This window comes from Musca autumnalis, unplaced genomic scaffold (assembly GCF_047663935.1).
Source record: "Musca autumnalis isolate F117 unplaced genomic scaffold, ASM4766393v1 scaffold_2, whole genome shotgun sequence".
In the NCBI taxonomy this organism is placed as follows: Eukaryota; Metazoa; Arthropoda; class Insecta; order Diptera; family Muscidae; genus Musca; species Musca autumnalis.
Genome location: NW_027411755.1, coordinates 86886024 through 86908358, shown reverse-complemented (window position 1 = coordinate 86908358; position 22335 = coordinate 86886024). Strand labels below are relative to the sequence as shown.

At 34.0% G+C, this 22335-nt stretch overlaps 1 protein-coding gene across 1 annotated transcript; it reads right to left on the bottom strand.

The window, feature by feature from the left end:
* Positions 1-200: 200 nt before the first annotated feature.
* LOC141392330 (uncharacterized) lies at positions 201-13507 on the bottom strand. The gene is made up of 3 exons (XM_073965281.1): positions 13436-13507; positions 13173-13372; positions 201-294 (listed from the first exon to the last, which is right to left on the bottom strand). Exons 1-3 carry the CDS (start codon positions 13454-13456, stop codon positions 201-203), a joined length of 315 nt encoding a protein of 104 aa, XP_073821382.1. The 5' UTR covers positions 13457-13507.
* Between the last annotated feature and the right edge of the window lie 8828 nt (positions 13508-22335).

The following is a 22335-nucleotide window of genomic DNA, read 5'->3' as shown; positions in this document are numbered from 1 at the left end:
AATGGGATTGCAGTATTTGGAATAGAAAGAAAGTGTTAAAAAGCAACGTTCTTTGGTGTTCCAAAGGAAAAAGTTAAAAGAGCAGTATTGTGTGCGATTTGTGGAGTCCAAGGACCAAGTCAAAAACATGAGATAATGTTCAGCATAGATATCCAAGCGAAATTTTGGGTTACAATTTCTTATTCGGAAAAGTGCCACTATCATTGATCTAAATCAACAATCATTGATATGACAATGCTTCCTGGGTTCTTCGGGTTCTTCCCTCCGAAGCATATGTCCACGAGAAACATTATACTGCTGTAAAAAGAAACAAAAGGAATACTTTCGTTAAAAACGATCCTCGAACAGATTTTAAATTGCAATTGCATTTGAGTTGACGACGACAACGTTTCTTTGAGATTTTGGAGTCATTCTCTCATGGAGAATGGACTTGCCTCGAGAAAAATTGTACCGTCGAAATTTTTTCTTGCGATAGAATGTTGCTAGAAAGATATTTTGGGGACAGAACTTCCCATACCATTGAGCAGAATTCCTTGAAAATAACACACACCGCTGGAGTTGATACGCCAAATAATTTTGAAATGGTGGAATATTCGGCAGACGAGCGCAAAGTGTATAATGCTATCGCAACACGTTTGTCTAACGGAATGCATTTGCGGAATCGGGTGTCACGTCTTTCCATTGAGGAGAGCTCTTGGCACAATATGTTGAAACACTCTCGACTCATTCTGAAACTTTCTTTGAAAAAAGATGGAGTGCACCTTGGAACACCCAGTTCCCAGAATTTCCCATGCCGTTCCAGTTTAAAGATTGTTGGTAAATTATTTATTTTACGAACACAAAAAGAAAAAATATTACATATTTCCAAATCCTTCCCGACATTTTCAAAGCGCGCGAAAGTTCATTTTGTTTTTTTATTAATAAAATTATTTTTAACATAATTTTCTTTTGATCCTGGTCAATCCTGCTTAGAACCAATTTTTGGCTATCGAGTCGTGTAGAGCACTGGATGAAAAATTGTTTTAAAATCGCACTTTTTCCATTTTTAATTTTTTAATAATAGAAATAATTGTTTGAAATGAAAATGTTTGTAAACAATAAAGAGTGTCTGTGCATGTAAACAAATATCAGCTGACTATCATTTAAATGACGCAAAAAAACAGATGTAAATACACTTCATTTGTTTCTAGGATTTCGTAAAACGAAATTATTTAATGTGCATATGTAAATTGGACTTTAGAGTTTTTTTTTTGGAAATCTGAACTGAAGTTGGAGGAAAAATGAAAAACCATTTGGATGATGAAGCAATATCAGTAGCGGTGTCACAAAAAGCAGAGCAGAGGAAGTAAGCTCAGTTATGATCAAATTTAATGGAAAGTTTTTATAATTTGTATAAGTGTAATAAAATTAATATTCTTGCTTACACGAATAAACAATGTATTTTATTTATTTTGGGATATTTGCAATGACTTGCATTTTATAGCATCTTTAGACTGCATTTAAATTCAATCCAAAAGAGTACATCAAAGGCTGTGATTTGGATCGAAAATGGAGTGCATCCTAGCTGTGTGCCGTGGAAGCAAAATGGAGTGCTTCCTAGCTGCGCGCTCTCTTGTAAAATTCATTGGTGAATTCATAGGAAAAGGTGTACTCCAGCGGCAATTGTTCCAGTGATTTAACTGCATCCGCGGATGCAAACTTTTTGCTGGGAAGTCATGGTACAATTTTTACAGGTAAAAGCAAGTGTTGTTGTACAACAATCGTAACAACAAACACATAGGAATTTGTTGTTGCACGTAATACTAGTGTCAACGACGAAATGTGTATATTGTAAATAAAATTTTGAAATTTAATATATTTGTTATTTCAAAATAGTCTGGCTTAATCCCATTGTTGTTGTTTTAATATTTTAAAACAACTATTTTATTAGTGGAAAAGATTTGGCATTGTTCGCCAAGGGTAAGGCAGAGAATACTACCGCCACCGAAGTATTTTTCCAATAACTTCTTCAACAAGAAACTTTTTATACCCAAACATCAATCGTCAGCTCGAAGTATAAAGGTAAGCAAAGAAAAAAGTTCAATGAGAAGTTTTTCCTTGGCAACCTCATACAACTCCGACAAAAGTGTCTGCGAAAACAGTTCAAACCTCTTCCACTTGTATGTGTCGTCGAATTTCGACAAATGCACACACCAAAATTTGGTTGGTCTGCTTTACAGCAAAAACAACACACGTCGTGCCAGTGTCTTCAATTTGAAGCAAAAATTGCAAACGCTATCCCAATAAAAAAAACGCCACAATGCTTCAAATTGAAGACACTGGCACGACGTGTGTTGTTTTTGCTGTAAAGCAGACCAACCAAATTTTGGTGTGTGCATTTGTCGAAATTCGACGACACATACAAGTGGAAGAGGTTTGAATTGTTTTCGCAGACACTTTCGTCGGAGTTGTATGAGGTTGCCAAGGAAAAACTTCTCATTGAACTTTTTTTCTTTGCTTACCTTTATACTTCAAGCTGACGATTGATGTTTGGGTATAAAAAGTTTCTTGTTGAAGAAGTTATTGGAAAATAACTTCGGTGGAGAATATCCACAAACAAGAAACAAGGGAACTGATGAGCAGAGTACGTAAAAATACTTTAAATAAAATTTCCAATCGTTTCGTTTCGTATTTTCCATAGGAACAATACAAAACAAAACATAACCCTCGTTGGCCGAGCTCGCTGTTTAGTTTCGTTTTGTTTACATTCGTGAGTACGAACAAAACGAAAAGCGAAAAGTACTCAACTCCACAACAACAGATAGAAAACTAAATAGTACTTAACACATGTGAATAAATCAAAAACGTTTGGTGGTTGATAAAATTCACTGTGGCATGCTGATGCTAACTTATAGGGTTGTTAAGCAATCACATGTGTGTATGTGTGTGTCTGAGTGTGTCATTGACCATAACGCACGGCAAACGTTTCCCAAAAATACTTGTCGTTTCGGTGGTGAATGAAACAACTCGGCAAAGCATAGCCGAAGTTACATTTCACCATTCGTACGGTTTCCATCTTTTTACGTTGAAAAGTTTGTGTTTTTGTTTTGGTTGTGAGAATGAAACGATTCACAGAAGCTGAAAAGTTTGTGGCTTTGTGTGATTGGTACGGGAATCGTTTTGTTTCTTTCCGTTCATTGCTGATGAGATCCAGTGGCGTGGATCGAAACTATAGTATTCCCTGCCTTACCCCTTGGCGAACAATGCCAAATCTTTTCCACTAATAAAATAGTTGTTTTAAAATATTAAAACAACAACAATGGGATTAAGCCAGACTATTTTGAAAAAACAAAATTGCAAACGCTATCCCAATAAAAAAAACGCCACAATGCTTGAAATTTAATATATTTTGAAGTTTCACAAATGTTGTCGTAAAATAAGTTGGAATTATAAATGTAAACATTTACTAAAAAACAATCTAATTTGCAATTTTATTGAATCTGTTGGATACTTCTCACAAAGAAAATTATCAGTGGTAAGTATTGAAGTGATAAATATGATTAATCGGTAATAACTCATTGTTTTACTTTCAGATGGGACCACAGAAAACATACAAGGATCGAAATTTCCTACATAAATTAATAAAAGAAGATCCGCTACGATATTATAGTGCAACTCAATCAGAAATCTCTATGGAGATGATGAAAAATTCATTCCATAGAGGTGGCAGTACAATCCAGGCGAAATTAGATTTTTAGAGGATTTGTATGTATGTATGTGTTTCCTTACGTTGCAATTGTGTGAAAAATAAAACAAGAATGCAAAAATGTGTAAATTTGAGTTTCGAAAATCAGTTCTCTGTTCCAGAAGCTGCAAGGATGTACTTTTTTGACAAATTTATATAGGAAAGATTGCCAAAATTAAAAAAAATATATGTATATTAGACTCTTGCTGGTTCTGGAATAGAGCATAAGTTGCATGTGCCAGGAATGAACTCAAAAAAGCTTTATACGAAATATACATACAGTTGTGCATGGTACAATAATACAGGTAGCATTATCATGCCAGCTGATGGTAACATAATGTGTCAACTGCATTGAACTGATGTCAAATTTTGACATCTTATGTTACCAAACAATTTCCGGTGCGGCTACCTGTGTATTTGTACCATGCAGTTGTGTGAAAAATAATAAGGACACTTCCATCCATAACCAAGATTACATTGAAAACTGAATAAAAAAGTGAAAATGACTTTAGCTTATACAATTTATTGTTTTCTTAAAATGCTAAGAAAAGGTTTATAAAAACATTTTGATTGTTTGTAAAATTATTTTATGTATCTTTTATATTTCATACGAATTGCCGTAGTTTGGTGTGTGCGAAAAAATAAGGACACTTCATGACATCTTTTAATAAGGACGCAATTTGAAAGAAATCAATGCAGGTTTTTAGTAAATAATGGTAGATAAAGCGTTTCAGTTTCATTAGTACTTTTTAGATGAGCCTTTGTTTTCTAAAACGACAGCGCATCTTCTAAAGTGCAGTACACATTGTCAGTTTTGAATGACGATTTTTTGCAATTATCGATAACTGTCCAACCATCCAGCAACCACAAAATATTTTGTGGTTGCATGATGAGTGACAAAAATGAACGGCCACACTGGCAAGCACCAACAAAGCTGTCATTCAAAACTGACAATGTGTACCCAGCTTAAGAATTGAGTCAACCAAATTTTGGCACTCCTGTACTGGTATCGCGTTCCACGCAACATGTATAAATTGCAAAAAGAGATCATAATTTTATGGACACTTTCCCCTGCTTGATCTTTTAACTTCATTCCACAAATTGTCAATCGGGTTTAAGTCAAGGGATTGTGCGGGCCATTCTAACAACTTTATTGTCCTGGAACCCCTTTTTTCATGTTGCCATATGCTTTGGATCATTATCCTGCTCGAAAACTTATTTGAGAGGCACATCCCAGCACCTTCAGCATACTGTTGTATTATATTTTTCAAAATTTCAATGTAATGTGGTGATTTCAAACCATTTTGAATACTGTATAGAGACCCCACGGCTTAGTAAGAAAATGAGCCCCACACCATGATGTTACCTCTGCCATATTAAGTCGCCTTCAGAGTATATTTTGGGTTATATTATTGATTTTTAGGTCTCATACGCTGTTGAACTCCTCTGTCCGAACACTAAAAGTAAGTTTGGTTTCATCGGATCAAAGAATGGTACGCAATTTTTCCTAGACCAAGCGATGTGATTTCTAGCAATCTGTATTATTTGTTGAAAATTTTTATACCCTGCACCACCACGTGGGAAGGATATTATTTTTCGATTAAAATGATACATTTCTGGCACTATGAGCTCTAATGTGGACACCAAAGATGGTTTTACGAGTTGTTTATGCCTCAAAATTAGTATTTAAGTCGTTTTTTATTTGTAAGGATGTGGTAAAAGGATCTTTTTTACTCATCGAATAACTCGTCTTATTATTACTGGTGTAATTTCTGGTGTTCTGCCACAAGTTTATTTTTTTAAGTCCACTTAAATACATCCTCAACAATTGTTTTCAAAATCCCAAGCTTTTCCTGTAATTTTTCTATATGAATTTCCTTCCTTATGTAATCATTTAATGATTTCTCGAGTAGCGTGATAGCAATCTGAACTTTTACCCATAGTTGAAAAAAAAAACTAAAAATATTGGTAGGTTTAACATTTAATGAATAGAAATCACAAAAATATAATATCAACTTATTTTCACTAAAACGAAAAACTGTCCTTATTATTTTTCACAGCAGAAATCTCGCATTTTACGAAAAATATTTGTTTTGTATAGAAACGAAACAGAAAGAGACCAAAATCGTAACGGAATTTCTTATTGCAATACATGAACATTTTCAAAAACAAATTTCTATCACCTATTCTTCCATTTTACACATTTTAGAAGCGATCAAAGGCAGTGAATGTCACTGTCATTATTTTTCACATAACTGTAGGTGGATGGTGGAGGTAGATCATTTGTCGGCTAGTCGGAACAATAAACATTTATGATGTACAGTCGAACCTCGATTATCCGTGAATCGATTATCCGGGAACCTCCATTATCCGGGATAGAAAAGAATTGTTGGTATTTTTTCCACTACCTCTATTATTCGTTATAATCTCCATTATCCGGGATATAAGTCTTACAAAATCAACTTTTAAAAGAAGCAGTACGTTCTTGTTGGACTTCATGGCTGACCAGTAGTGGAATTCTGTAACTCATTTTTATTTAACTCATTTTATTTAATATTTAACTGTAATTTATATTGTTCTTAGATAACTGTAGTGAAATTTTATGACTCATTTTTTGAGTTACCGACAAAAGTCGTTAAAATTAAAATGTTTATAATTTTGGTAATTACCGACATTTTTCGGTAAGTTAACAACCAAAATAAAGTTGTCGCTAAATCCTACCGATAGCAACATTGTTGTCAACTGTTATTGATACTTTTCATTCATAATGTTGTGTTTTAATTTTACCGATTTTTGTCGGTAACTCAAAAAATGAGTCATAAAATTCCACTACAGTTATCTAAGAACAATATAAATTACAGTTAAATATTATTGTATGACCCCCAGTTTATGTATTTCGAAACGAAAATGTGTGCGCATGAAAGACACCCAAACTTTAGTTTTTGAAATATTATTTCATTTGCTTTTGCTTCAAAACAAAAAACAAATTTGAAATACACACTTAAATTTGGTAGTTTTTCTTCCGCATTCGTTTTCTTATCGACATACATAAATGTATACAATATTATGCCATTTTTACTTAAAAATATGTTTAAAAACAGCATAAAAACATTGACTCCATTATCCGTGAAAATCGATTATCCGTAATGCCTCCGGTCCCGACCATCACGGATAATCGAGGTTCGACTGTATTCCGTTTGTACGAGGTCTTGGCCAACTGGAATCATAGGGTAATCATACACACATGTTTGACTTCGTTGAACATGTACATTATTCCGTAGTCAATTAAAGTTATAAACATGGGTCAAATTTGCAAATAAGTTACATTTATTCGCGGATTTTTATAGCTATGTTAAAAATTATTTCCTTTTCCGAAACCGAATAATGTTCACAAAGTTGGGAAAAATATTATTTTCTTCTGGAGAATGAAAACATAATTTGACAAAAACCAGAATTCAAAATATTAAAACTTCATATCAGCTTTGACACTACCCAGCAAAAATCCTCCTTACAAACCTCCTTTCCCACCCATTATTTTAACAAGGGCATGTCGCGCGAAATATCTCTTTATTTTGTAACCACTGAAAAGTTAGATGGTATCCACTGAAATAAGTAGATACTGAGTAGATTCTGACTACTTATTTCAGTGGTTACAAAATAACCAGATATTTCGCGCGACATGCCCTTGTTAAAATAATGGGTGGGAAAGGAGGTTTGTAATGAGGATTTTTGCTGGGTAGTATTACGGGTTATTAAAATCAGCTAGCACTTTCTGTTACCTGTAATAATTGTACCATGGAAACAAGTCAAGGAACAACAGTCATATGATTTAAGAAACGTCAAATATGTATGTATAATTTTCCAATTTAGGGGTTTACCTAAATAATTGCGTGTTGTTGTTGTTCCCGATTTACATTAGGCATGTTTACTTGCGGCAAGTCTCTGTTTGTAGGAGAAATATGTAAGGAGAATGGAAATAAATTGTCCGTACCAGCAATTTCAGGCAATTCCTTTGATATTTTTCGTATTTGGCATTATTAATGGCTATATTACACCATATGTTTTTTCACATGTATGACATCAGCTGGTCTGTTTATTAGTATAGCCCATGGCAGAACTACCAGTTAGTGGTATCACACCAGCTGATCGAATATGAAAAGTCAAATCCCTTTATAAAAAAATTATTTTTGTTGTAATTTCCCCAACAACATAAAGAAAGTTTTGACATAACATATTCAAAATTTTACGATGCCACTACCTGGGTAATTGTGCCATGGTATAGCCAAAGTGACAACATAGATGTAAAATGCATATGGTGTAATATGACTATAAGGGAACAAACTTGAACCGTGTTCAAAACTAATTATTTAATAAAAAATTATATTTAACGCCAAACCTAAACTATTTCAAATTTAAGTACATGTATTTTTTTCTGGTTGTGTATTTATTTCAGCTAAAGTCCATATTTTGTTGCTTCAAAATTTGAAGAAACAAAATGTTTAACAGTGGGTGTTGAAATTGATTACTACGAGCGGAGGCAGAGAAGACTATAGTTTCGGAAGCAGCCAAACTTCCTCATCAGTTCTCTTAACCGCTGACTCTGTATCAATAAACAGGTCAATAAGAGTGACCAGAAAATGAAACAGAACGAGAAATTTTCTGTATCCTCCTAAATTTGTTGACCGCACAATTGAGTCAGAATAATCAAAATCATATACCCACTACTGTTTTTATGCTGTCTTTGCATCGCAAAGAAGACAAGCATAAGTAGTGTTGTTTGCAGTAAGCAGAGATCACAACAAAATGTTGTTTTTGCTTTATGCGTAGTCAACAAGTAAGGCCGTGCTGATTGCCTGTTATTGTTGTTGGCTTTGTATTGTTGGACTGCAAAATAATACTTGTTGTATATTTATTTCAGCTAAAGTCCATATTTTGTTGCTTCAAAATTTGAAGAAACAAAATGTTTAACAGTGGGTATTGAAATTGATTACTACGAGCGGAGGCAGAGAAGACTATAGTTTCGGAAGCAGCCAAACTTCCTCATAAGTTTTCTTAACCGCTGACTCTGTATCAATAAACAGGTCAATAAGAGTGACCAGAAAATTAAACAGAACGAGAAATTTTCTGTATCCTCCTAAATCTGTTGACCGCAAAATTGAGTCAGAATAATCATATTTTTTCTTTGAACGCACACCCAAAGTTTTAGGTTTTGAACTAATATCAATGAACATACACAATCACTAATTGTAAAATAAACTAATTCTGTATTCGTCTAGGGGCCATTATTATATGTGTTCTTTTACTATCTGATGAATTTGAAAACGCAAAATAAACCAATTTGGAGGCATTAAAAAGTTAATACCATGAAGCTCCCCCTTGGAATTTTAACTTTAAGTTAACCGAAACGCTATAAATCTGCGTGTTGTTGTTGTTCCCGATTTACATTAGGCATGTTTACTTGCGGCAAGTCTCAGTTTGTAGGAGAAATATGTAAGGAGAATGGAAATAAATTGTCCGTACCAGCAATTTTCAGGCAATTCCTTTGATATTTTTCGTATTTGGCATTATTAATGGCTATGTTACACCATATGTTTTTCACATGTATGACATCAGCTGGTCTGTTTATTAGTATAGCCCATGGCAGAACTACCAGTTAGTGGTATCACACCAGCTGATCGAATATGAAAAGTCAAATCCCTTCACGCAGAGAAAAAATATTTTTCGCTTTTGTTGGAACAAAAATATATGTTTTGGTTCCAAAAATGTATTTGTTTTGTTCAAACATTGTAATCCAAATCCAAAAATACCATCTTTTGTTCCAAACATAGAAAACAAAAACAACTTTCGAATTTCCGCAATATTGTTAAAATCGTTAACAATACCGATTGTAGGAACTATCATAATCTAATTTTGTGTACAAAAAGTATTGCCAATACAGAAAACCAGCCCAGAAATTTTTGTTTTGAGTGCATTGTACTTCTCATATACACTTTTCGCATAACTTGGATATAAATGTCGCGTATAATATTGCAATCATTGATGAATACAATACATGGTTTGCTGCATTGGCTGACAACAAAGACAAACAAAAAGCCACAAGAACCCACCACAACATAAGGAATAATTAAACACCATAACAAACATGAAAAGGAAAGAAGAATGAAACAAAACAGAAACAAATAAAAACAAGAGTCTCACAAGTACATACACACAAAAACAAAGGTAAAGGCAGCACGTCATACAAACACACCACAACTTACCAAAATTGTTTTTTTCAACACGGCATCGAATAGCGAGAGAAGAGAAACAAATTTTCGAAGAAAAGAGAGAAATATTGTTCAGTTGACACAAACTATTTTTGGATTTATAATACTACATGAGGAATCCAACAATATGTTAACAATACATATTTTGCTCTTGGAATATTGTTGGATCAAACATATTTTTTTCTCTGCGTGTTTATAAAAAAATTATTTTTGTTGTAATTTCCCCAACAACATAAAGAAAGTTTTGACATAACATATTCAAAATTTTACGATGCCACTACCTGGGTAATTGTGCCATGGTATAGCCAAAGTGACAACATAGATGTAAAAAGCATATGGTGTAATATAACCATAAGGGAACAAACTTGAACCGTGTTCAAAACTAATTATTTAATAAAAAATTATATTTAACGCCAAACCTAAACTATTTCAAATTTAAGTACATGTATTTTTTCTGGTTGTGTATTTATTTCAGCTAAAGTCCATATTTTGTTGCTTCAAAATTTGAAGAAACAAAATGTTTAACAGTGGGTATTGAAATTGATTACTACGAGCGGAGGCAGAGAAGACTATAGTTTCGGAAGCAGCCAAACTTCCTCATCAGTTCTCTTAACCGCTGACTCTGTATCAATAAACAGGTCAATAAGAGTGACCAGAAAATTAAACAGAACGAGAAATTTTCTGTATCCTCCTAAATCTGTTGACCGCACAATTGAGTCAGAATAATCAAAATCATATACCCACTACTGTTTTATTTATGCTGTCTTTGCATCGCAAAGAAGACAAGCATAAGTAGTGTTGTTTGCAGTAAGCAGAGATCACAACAAAATGTTGTTTTTGCTTTATGCGTAGTCAACAAGTAAGGCCGTGCTGATTGCCTGTTATTGTTGTTGGCTTTGTATTGTTGGACTGCAAAATAATACTTGTTGTGTATTTATTTCAGCTAAAGTCCATATTTTGTTGCTTCAAAATTTGAAGAAACAAAATGTTTAACAGTGGATATTGAAATTGATTACTACGAGCGGAGGCAGAGAAGACTATAGTTTCGGAAGCAGCCAAACTTCCTCATCAGTTCTCTTAACCGCTGACTCTGTATCAATAAACAGGTCAATAAGAGTGACCAGAAAATTAAACAGAACGAGAAATTTTCTGTATCCTCCTAAATCTGTTGACCGCACAATTGAGTCAGAATAATCATATTTTTTCTTTGAACGCACACCCAAAGTTTTAGGTTTTGAACTAATATCAATGAACATACACAATCACTAATTGTAAAATAAACAAATTCTGTATTCGTCTAGGGGCCATTATTATATGTGTTCTTTTACTATCTGATGAATTTGAAAACGCAAAATAAACCAATTTGGAGGCATTAAAAAGTTAATACCATGAAGCTCCCCCTTGGAATTTTAACTTTAAGTAAACCGAAACGCTATAAATCTGTTCGGTAAATCCAAACTATAACAAAAGAAGACTTGTAATAATGGAGGTAGGTGTTTTAGTATTTCAAATATATTTATATAAAGTTATAAAGGGGACAAACTTAAACAATATTCAAATATAAATATATATACCCAGCAAAATGTTTGTAGCCAAAGAAGTAGTTAAATCATGAGTGCAAGTGATTCCGGACTACATCTTTTTACGTGACAGAAGTCATGATTTTTACAAGGGCATGGTGCAGTGAGGATACTGTCTAATTTACTTCTTAAGCACACATTTTGCATTAGTTCTTTGTAGTGAATAAATCACAACAACATATGATTCAACTACTTCTTTGGCTACAAACAAAGATGTAGTTCGAAATCACTTTTATTATTTTTTGTATACAAATTACTTTTTATGGATGCAAACATATTGCTGTTATTATAATTAACAAGAAACAAATTAAGTTCTTTGTCTTTTTAAGTTTTTTTTTTTTTTGCAAAATTTTGAAATTTCTAAAATGTGAAAAATTTATGAAATGGATTCAAATCGGACATTGTCAAAATGTGAAGAACGGACTGCATTTTTCATGACTCTGCGTGGACTGCTTCAAAAAAATGTATTTAATCACTACTTCACAAGGAACAACTTCAAATAAATTTTGCTGGGTATATATGATGCATATAAGAACTAGAAGATCATGTTTAGCCTCTTAACCGTAACGGTGATTGACGTTTTTTTCTAAAATATACATCATGGTAGAACAAGAAAAGGTAGCAGCAATACCCATCTGACATAACTGGGCTGTAGTGTTACATTTTATATATTTATTTCTATGTTCGATGTATATTAGGGATATATATTTTTTGAAGAACAAATTTATTCATCAGAAAAAAAACTAATTTCCATAAAGACTCCTTCATATCATTGACATGTAACCTCCTCCAGGTCCGAACGACATGCCGCACACTAAAAACCCGCTTATAGAGGCGGTACAATATTTGTTAATATGTGTGGTATTTTGTTAATCTTGAAAATAATAAAGCCCTAATAAACATGTGCTTCTTTGATTTCAAAAACAAAAGACTGAACCAGCTTCTCCTTTTTCAATGAATTTCCAGCCACCCCAAACATTTTTGCAAGAATTCTACTTTCTGCGAGAAATTATGCATTTAGTGGAATGATGTGGAAACATTCAAATTGAAAATGTAACGAATTTTAATTCATGTTTTTCAAAATATTCAATAAAATGTGAAAAATTATTAGTTTTTTAAATTCCAATAATTTATAGACATTTCCTTATTTTGTTTACACGTACGTTGACTAGGTCCAAGTTTTGGTTTAGCCCCATAAAACGGTGCAAACTTAAAAATATCTGCAATAGGGTGCTACCGTCATATGGGGGGCTAAACCCATACGTGGACCTATGCTAATAGATGAAGTCGGTCACCACATGGAGGTAGATAGCTAACCCAAAACTTGGACATAAGCTAACAACTTCAAGATGTTTCAATTGAGACAGTATCTTTATTGGCGGCAGTGGTTGTTTATATTCTGAAACGTAGATTTGAGTCCAAAATGTTTAGTTGAGAAGTTTCTCGGCCTCTGGCTGAAAATGTAGCTAAAGACCTCAATATTCCTAAAATCGAGCTGATATAGCCCAGATTAGTGTAATAAACACGGACAGACAGACATGAATATATCCCCTCAGAATTCCACCGATAGGGTCGCAAATGATTATTTGATGCGTTCATTACCTGTATTTTTGGGTAAAATTTCTTATCTTCACATGCACTTCTTCAGGGCTAAATTTGTTGTCCATTTTTGCAGCAATCTCTTGATAAATATGTCCATTCCTTTTTGCACGCCGCAAATCTATAGCACGTTCCGCCCACAGTTCCAGCAATAGCTGGGTATCTGCCTCGCACCATACACTCCGTTTCTTTCCTTTGGACATCTGAAATATTATTATTATTTCTTTTTTTGCTGAAAAAAACTAAAAACATTTCAAATTGCTTACCTTTGTTGACATATTATCCATTTTTATATTTCAAAAAAACGTAAACAAATTGACACCAGCTGATTGATTTTCTACAGTATTGCCATATTGAAATACCTAAATGCCTTTTAAATGCAGCTCGATTTTGTGCATTAAGAATGTGGATAATGCACGAATTAATTTGAATTAAGGCAGTTAATGCAAATTAACGCTGCCGTCTGTCTAGGGTATAACGTTCAGAAACAAAAACAAATTTCTATGTGGTTGTTGTTGAGTTGTATTTGTTGTAGTACTTACTTTACCTGGGGCTCAATTCTTGTTTTATGAAAATTTGAAATGAAATGTTTTATAAAGGAAATAAATGTCAAATGAAAAATTTGATAAGGCAAATATTTTTCATTTCAAATTTTCATAGAACGAGAATCCAGCCCCTGGTTTGTTCTACCGTGAATATACATTAAATTAGAACTATTCCTAATCGCATACAATTAATGGGTCGATTACGTATTGCGACGCGAGTCGTGTCGCGTTGCCAGTTGCAATTTTTCTATTACCTATGGCAAAAGTTGCCCGACGACGTAAAATTCTGTCGCCATAAAGTTCATTTTCCGGCGACAACAAATTGGCTGTCGCCGTGCATTTTTTACAAACGAATAAAAACGAAAAATTGAAACGAAAGTAACATTTTCATTTATTTTAATTGAATTTAATATTATATACGTTTCTTGGTGCTTCAGTACTTATATTGGTAAAAATTACAACAAAACAGAAATTTGAAATGCTGCTTGAAAAAATGCAAGCCCACCCAAACCTAGCTCATTGAGTCAGACTTTTTGGCGGAACTAAAGCCACTTTTGATGAGGTGTGGAAGGATGTTGCGGACCAATTAAATAGTTGTGTGCGTACACCAGATGAATGGCACAGAGTATGGACTCATTTTAAATCCAAACTAAAGAAAAAATGTCCCAAAATAAGAAGAACATTACAGCTACAAGAGGTGGACCATCACAAGAAATATCTTTGTCGTCGATGGAACAAGCGGTAGCAGACTTACTGCAAATTAATATGGTTTCAAATCCTGCAGGTGCGATCTACGGAATCGAAGAGACATGGGATGATAATAAGGGTGAAATTGGACAATGTGCTGAGGTAGAAAATGAAAAACCTCAAAATAAAGTAGAAATTGACAACGTACTTGCCACCAAAAGTTTAAACTAAAATATCCTTTTCTATTCAGATATAAATGGCGAACATCTTACTTTGGCCCCGTATATGTACATGTGCTCCGTCAATGCATCCGACAACGCCCGGTAAATTTGTTTTTGAATAAAAGTAGTTTTTATTTTTACGTTTTTCCTCTTCTGTTAATTTGGAAGCAATCCAAATTTTTCACAGTTTTTCCTCTATTAACTCCAGAACATCACTTAATACCTTTGACAACGTGGGCTTAGACTTCCCGAGGTTAAAGTCATTGCCATAAAATTTTTGAAAGCTTCATTCTGCAAAACGTCACCATAAATGCCGGAAGACGTAACCGACATGGAAATGGAAATTCGTTTTTTGATGGAAGCTGATATATTACGCTAAAATACATGCTCTGGCAAAAATTCAAGCTTCAACGTTTAAAAATAACGATCCTATTCAACAAATGCCAATAGACGTAACAGCATACCGTAATTTTCATAGAACACAAAAGGCGTAACCCACATTATTTCAAAACTAAACAGCAGTACAAACAATGTATTTTTTGATATTTGCAGCAATTATAATGCCAGAGGGAGGGCTTATTGAGTTAATGTATAATTTCCACGGGGGCGGATTCGGTTAACCGGTTATTTGACCCGAAAGTTCTGGTTCAAAACTGGGTTAGACCCAGTTCTACTGAACCGATTACTACAAAATGGGTAAGGTATGAAAGCTTATGGAAATATCTATCACATGGTGTAGTTACTTTAACAGTTTTGTCTTTTACTCGGCTTATATCTCCATATGTGTAATTTGACTCTTAGGTTACAATATCTCAAGAATGGTAGCTTTTTTCAAAAATCACAAAGACCATTCTTTTAGTTAATTTTTAAAGCAATAACTTTGACTTTAGACGGTTTTTACTGGTCTTACAGAAAAAATCCATAATTGAAATAATTGAAGATGATGACAGAAGACCTATGCCCTGATTTAAATAAACTTCTAAAATGCACATATGGAAAACAATATGTTAACCGAACAAAAGAAAGTGGTTATTCGGAAGGCAATGCTCGTCCCGATATTGTTTATTTTTCCAAGAGAAAGAACGAACGGAAATATTCAAAATTTGAGACGTTGATACGAAAACGTGTATATGGTCAAAATTCACGTCGTTCTAGTACAAAGATGTATTCTTTAAAGACGGATACGATTAGGCTGTAAGTTTGCAAAAGATGGTCTGGTCAACCAACCCATGGTTTAATAGAGCTCAACTGATTGTAGTAATCGAATAGTTCCAGACAAAAACGCAAATTTTCTGTATTGGTTTGGATCAGGGTTTCGGAGTCGGAGTCGGGCAAAAAATACCTCGACTCCGAAACCCTGGTTTGGATTATACAAAAAGACAGGAGATCCTACAGTCACTGCGAGCATTGGCTTTTGATCCTAGCAGTATAATCTTTTTTAAAACTGATATCAAAGACGAGTACCAGATTCTACCATAGAGAAGTTCCAGAAATTTTGGGACAGTGGAATAAACAGTTCACCTAATTGTGGTCCATTGAAATATCAACGTCAAGGCTGGGAGTTGAACCCAACACCGTCAGATGGTTAGTTTAAAGTTCGCTTAACCGCGTAGGCCAATAAACTAGTCCTAATTTGTTTATAATTTTTCATTTATACTAGTTTCTTCAAATGTATACTCAATAAATTGTAGGTTACGTCTTTTAGTATTTCAGAAAAATACAATACCAAAAGACGTAACCCACACAGCTTCTAACATTCTGGAAGAAAATTTAATTTTTTTCAAAAAATATATTTCTTCTCTGTCTTAAAACACGATACTAAAATTTTTCGATATTTTATAACACCGTTTTCATTTTATAACGTTTTTTGCTTCTCCTGTAAAGTTTTATTTTTGTGGGTTACGTCTTCCGGCATTTATGGTGACGAAAAAATCTTAAAGCAGCACACACTTTAAGGAGTGGCTGTATTGGTGTTTATACCTACATATTAATTTTGATATTTCCACTTATTTCGATTTTTTTTGCTAAACAAATAGTTTTTCCTTTAAAAGTATTTTTTCAATTGTCTTCGCTGTTGTTTGTTTCTCGACAGAGAAAATAAAATGTAAAAAAAAAGAAAATGCAAAAACAAATCTGCAGCCAACTTCTTCAAAATTTGGAAATTATTAATCGATTAGTTAACGATACTGTAAACAGAATATTTTTGTATGCCATCTTAATTGTTAAAAAATCTCAACTCGTTTCAAAGATATCTACGTTTAAATTTTTTATTTCAGGTTGCATCATTTTCCGTGACAGTCTCTGTATATAGCTTTTGTTGCTACCACCGCATGGACAACGAACCATGTGACTTTTAACAATTCCATGCAACACTAGATCTGCGGATGGGCCCGGAATTTCAGCCCACGCAATGCTATCAGTTCTTGCAGCCATAATATAATGTGGATATGTGGTAAGTAGCATTTTGTGTTACCAAATATCCACTTTTAAATGAAACACGCTTCCATAAAATCATAACGATCGTGAGGTTTTTGGAATTGTAAAAATGCTTTGCTAATTTCGTTCCATTTTCTAATGCATGTAAAAGTTATTAAAAGGTCTGGTCATAAAGTCATTTTTAATGTCTCTACTATATAAATTACAGCATCTTTTGGAAGCCGAGAATAGGCTGTAAACCTAAAAAATTAACAATTATTTTGATAAATGTTGAAAACCAAACATACTCACTGATGGCAATTCTAAAGGATTCGATGTATCTCTTAAGTGTCGACTGATAGATGCTACGTTAACTATATTTTCTTCACTATCATCAAAAAATAGTTCCACTGGGGTTATCATTTTAGAAAACTATAACTTTTGTGTACAACTTGTTCTGATATTTTTTTCTAATTTAAAATCGACGATTATTTTCTATCGCTTTAAGCTGAGTACACATTGCCAGTTTTGAATGACAGCTTTGTTGGTGCTTGCTAGTGTGGCCGTTCATTTTTGTCATTCATCATGCAACCACGAAATGTTTTGTGGTTGCTGGACGGTTGGACAGTTATCGATAACTACAAAATATCGACATTCAAAACTGACAATGTGTACTGCTCTTTACGTAGGTTTTTTTTATTTTGTCACAGAGGCGATTGACGACGTGACATGACTCGCGTCGCAATACGGAATCGACCCATAAGTCATCTTCATCAAGGACTCCATTCATTGACAGCTGCAGTATATCCATAGATGGAGGACTTCTGCTTTGTGCGAATTTGTTTATTAATTCGCGCATAAGGCATTGTACTTGCCATGCAGTGTTGTTTTGTTCCTCTGGAGCTATCCCCTCTATATGCGCTGCTATTAAATTGCCTAGACAAGCATATTTCAACTCCCTTTCGGCAGACATCTTTTTCATGTTGTCTAGATCATTTCGAAAATTATCTGCTAAATTCTAAATGTGAAAAATGTATCGGCAAGTACAATATAAAGACAATCTTTCATTAAAACTTACTACAGGTTTCTTTCTAGGACGTTCGTGTACCACCTTTGGAGTATCTTCGTCAGCCGGAAAACTTTCTACATTTTTCTATGTTAATGTTCTGAAATGAACATTTTAGGGTTTTCTATACTTATTGAATTTTCAGGATGTTATACATATGTACCACTATGTTATCTTTGGAACTTCTCATCCTCATGTGTGATTTGAGGAATCCCAACTAGACGTAGCACCACAGTTTAGGAACATAAATGTCCTCTGTTCCTGCTCCACTTTTTTGGGAAGCAGATTTTTGTCTCTCCTCTTGCGAATATTGGATTCGCAAATTCTCCCACTTCTTTTTAACCTCATTTAAGTTAATGATCGGCTCCGTAACTTGGAGCCACTCCACAATTTTATTCCAGCATTCAGCTTTTTTTCGGTTCACGTATTCTGCTGATAGGACGTTGTAAAGGCATGGGTACTGCTGCACATAAACAATCAGCTGTTCTATAACTTCTCGTTTCCACTTTAAGGACATCTACAAAAATTTGCAGAATAATGATAAACACTGAAGTAATTTGTTGTTGTAATTATAATACACAAAATTTTAAATAATCCGTAAGGAGGATCTTAAATGGAATAAAGCAGAAGAATTTATACCTAAATTTTAATTTTGATATTTCCACTTATTTCGAATTTTTTTTGCTAAACAAATAGTTTTTCCTTTAAAAGTATTTTTTCAATTGTCTTCGCTATTGTTTGTTTCTCGACAGAGAAAATAAATTGAAAAGAAAATGCAAAAACAAATCTGCAGCCAACTTCTTCAAAATTTGGATTTTATCAATCGATTAGTTAACGGTACTGTAAACAGAATATTTGTGTATGCCATCTTAATTGTTAAAAAAATCTCAACTCGTTTCAAAGATATCTACGTTTAAATTTTTTATTTCAGGTTGCATCATTTTCCGTGACAGTCACTGTATATAGCTTTTGTTGCTACCACCGCATGGACAACGAACCATGTGACTTTTAACAATTCCATGCAACACTAGATCTGCGGATGGACCCGGAATTTCAGCCCACGCAATGCTATCAGTTCTTGCAGCCATAATATAATGTGGATATGTGGTAAGTAGCATTTTGTGTTACCAAATATCCACTTTTAAATGAAACACGCTTCCATAAAATCATAACGATCATGAGGTTTTTGGAATTGTAAAAATGCTTTGCTAATTTCGTGTCATTTTCTAATGCATGTAAAAGTTATTAAAAGGTCTGGTCATAAAGTCATTTTTAATGTCTCTACTATATAAATTGCAGCGTCTTTTGGAAGCCGAGAATAGGCTGTAAACCTAAAAAATTAACAATTATTTTGATAAATGTTGAAAACCAAACATACTCACTGATGGCAATTCTAAAGGATTCGATGTATCTCTTAAGTGTCGACTGATAGATGCTACGTTAACTATATTTTCTTCACTATCATCAAAAAATAGTTCCACTGGGGTTATCATTTAGAAAACTATAACTTTTGTGTACAACTTGTTCTGATATTTTTTTCTAATTTAAAATCGACGATTATTTTCTATCGCTTTAAGCTGAGTACGCATTGCCAGTTTTGAATGACAGCTTTGTTGGTGCTTGCTAGTGTGGCCGTTCATTTTTGTCATTCATCATGCAACCACGAAATGTTTTGTGGTTGCTGGACGGTTGGACAGTTATCGATAACTGCAAAATATCGACATTCAAAACTGACAATGTGTACTGCTCTTTACGTAGGTTTTTTTTTTATTTTGTCACAGAGGCGAGTGACGACGCGACATGACTCGCGTCGCAATACGGAATCGACCCATAAGTCATCTTCATCAAGGACTCCATTCATTGACAGCTGCAGTATATCCATAGATGGAGGACTTCTGCTTTGTGCGAATTTGTTTATTAATTCGCGCATAAGGCATTGTACTTGCCATGCAGTGTTGTTTTGTTCCTCTGGAGCTATCCCCTCCATATGCGCTGCTATTAAATTGCCTAGACAAGCATATTTCAACTCCCTTTCGGCAGACAGCATCTTTTTCATGTTGTCTAGATCATTTCGAAAATTATCTGCTAAATTCTAAATGTATCGGCAATGACAATATAAAGACAATCTTTCATTAAAACTTACTACACGTTTCTTTCTAGGACGTTCGTGTACCACCTTTGGAGTATCTTCGTCAGCCGAAAAACTTTCTACATTTTTCTATGTTAATGTTCTGAAATGAACATTTTAGGGTTTTCTATACTTATTGAATTTTCAGGATGTTATACATATGTACCACTATGTTATCTTTGGAACTTCTCATCCTCATCTTTGGAACTTCTCATCCCCAACTAGACGTAGCACCACAGTTTAGGAACATAAATGTCCTCTGTTCCTGCTCCACTTTTTTGGGAAGCAGATTTTTGTCTCTCCTCTTGCGAATATTGGATTCGCAAATTCTCCCACTTCTTTTTAACCTCATTTAAGTTAATGATCGGCTCCGTAACTTGGAGCCACTCCACAATTTTATTCCAGCATTCAGCTTTTTTTCTGTTCACGTATTCTGCTGATAGGACGTTGTAAAGGCATGGGTACTGCTGCACATAAACAATCAGCTGTTCTATAACTTCTCGTTTCCACTTTAAGGACATCTACAAAAATTTGCAGAATAATGATAAACACTGAAGTAATTTGTTGTTGTAATTATAATACACAAAAATTTCAATAATCCGTAAGGAGGATCTTAAATGGAATAAAGCAGAAGAATTTATACCTACATTTTAATTTCGATATTTCCACTTTTTTCGAATTTTTTTGCTAAACAAATAGTTTTTCCTTTAAAAGTATTTTTTTCAATTGTCTTCGCTATTGTTTGTTTCTCGACAGAGAAAATAAAATGAAAAGAAAAGAAAATGCAAAAACAAATCTGCAGCCAACTTCTTCAAAATTTGGAAATTATCAATCGATTAGTTAACGGTACTGTAAACAGAATATTTGTGTATGCCATCTTAATTGTTAAAAAAAATCTCAACTCGTTTCAAAGATATCTACGTTTAAATTTTTTATTTCAGGTTGCATCATTTTCCGTGACAGTCACTGTATATAGCTTTTGTTGCTACCACCGCATGGACAACGAACCATGTGACTTTTAACAATTCCATGCAACACTGGATCTGCGGATGGGCCTGGAATTTCAGCCCACGCAATGCTATCAGTTCTTGCAGCCATAATATAATGTGGATATGTGGTAAGTAGCATTTTGTGTTACCAAATATCCACTTTTAAATGAAACACGCTTCCATAAAATCATAACGATCGTGAGGTTTTTGGAATTATAGAAATGCTTTGCTAATTTCGTTCCATTTTCTAATGCATGTAAAAGTTATTAAAAGGTCTGGTCTGCCAAATTTGCGAACATAGGTCCGCGGACCTCCCGTAGACGTCGAAGGTAGGACTTCCAACTGACCCATATTCGCTATATTTAAAACGTTCCTCCCCAAGACGTCTATTAAATGTACATAGCTCTCTGCTCTAACCTCCTTCTGATGATTCCTTATATAACTCAATCTTTCGCTCTAAATTTTGGAATGCATGGCGACCAAATATTGACTAGTAAAGTTTCTATAGTATAAAATATGGCTTTCTTCATCTGGCTTTATCATTATTCTGAATGCATAACAATTTGCTGCTGACACCGTTTTAGAAAGAGGTTGTTTTCATATTACCGTCTTCCTCACCACAAAACATTAAAGAATATTGTACGGCATAAAATTTATTGCCGTGGGTTCGAATGACAATGTCTCTTTTCTCAAATTGCTGTCCTAAAGGAACTTCTGGAGCATTAAGAGCGTCTTAACGTCCGACATGAGCATTTGTATGAATTTTACTCGCCTATATAACTAATTTAAATTCATTTGACGTACGCATTTTCAGCATGTAAAATATCTTGTGATTGCTTAATTATATATCGCTCATTTACTCAAAGAGTTGAATAACTCAAAAAATTATGACGAGTCTAAAATTCAATGAAATAAAGCTCAATTATTTGGTGTGGCATAAATCAACAAAATATTTTTCTGAGTTTACGAAGCGCAAAAACACTTCAAATCATGCTTGACCTTGCATAGAAATTTAGCAAAAGATGGTCCATTTAGTTGTTGTTTTTATACCCTCCAGCATAAGATGGGGGGTATATTAAGTTTTTCATTCCGTTTGTAACTACTCGAAATATTCA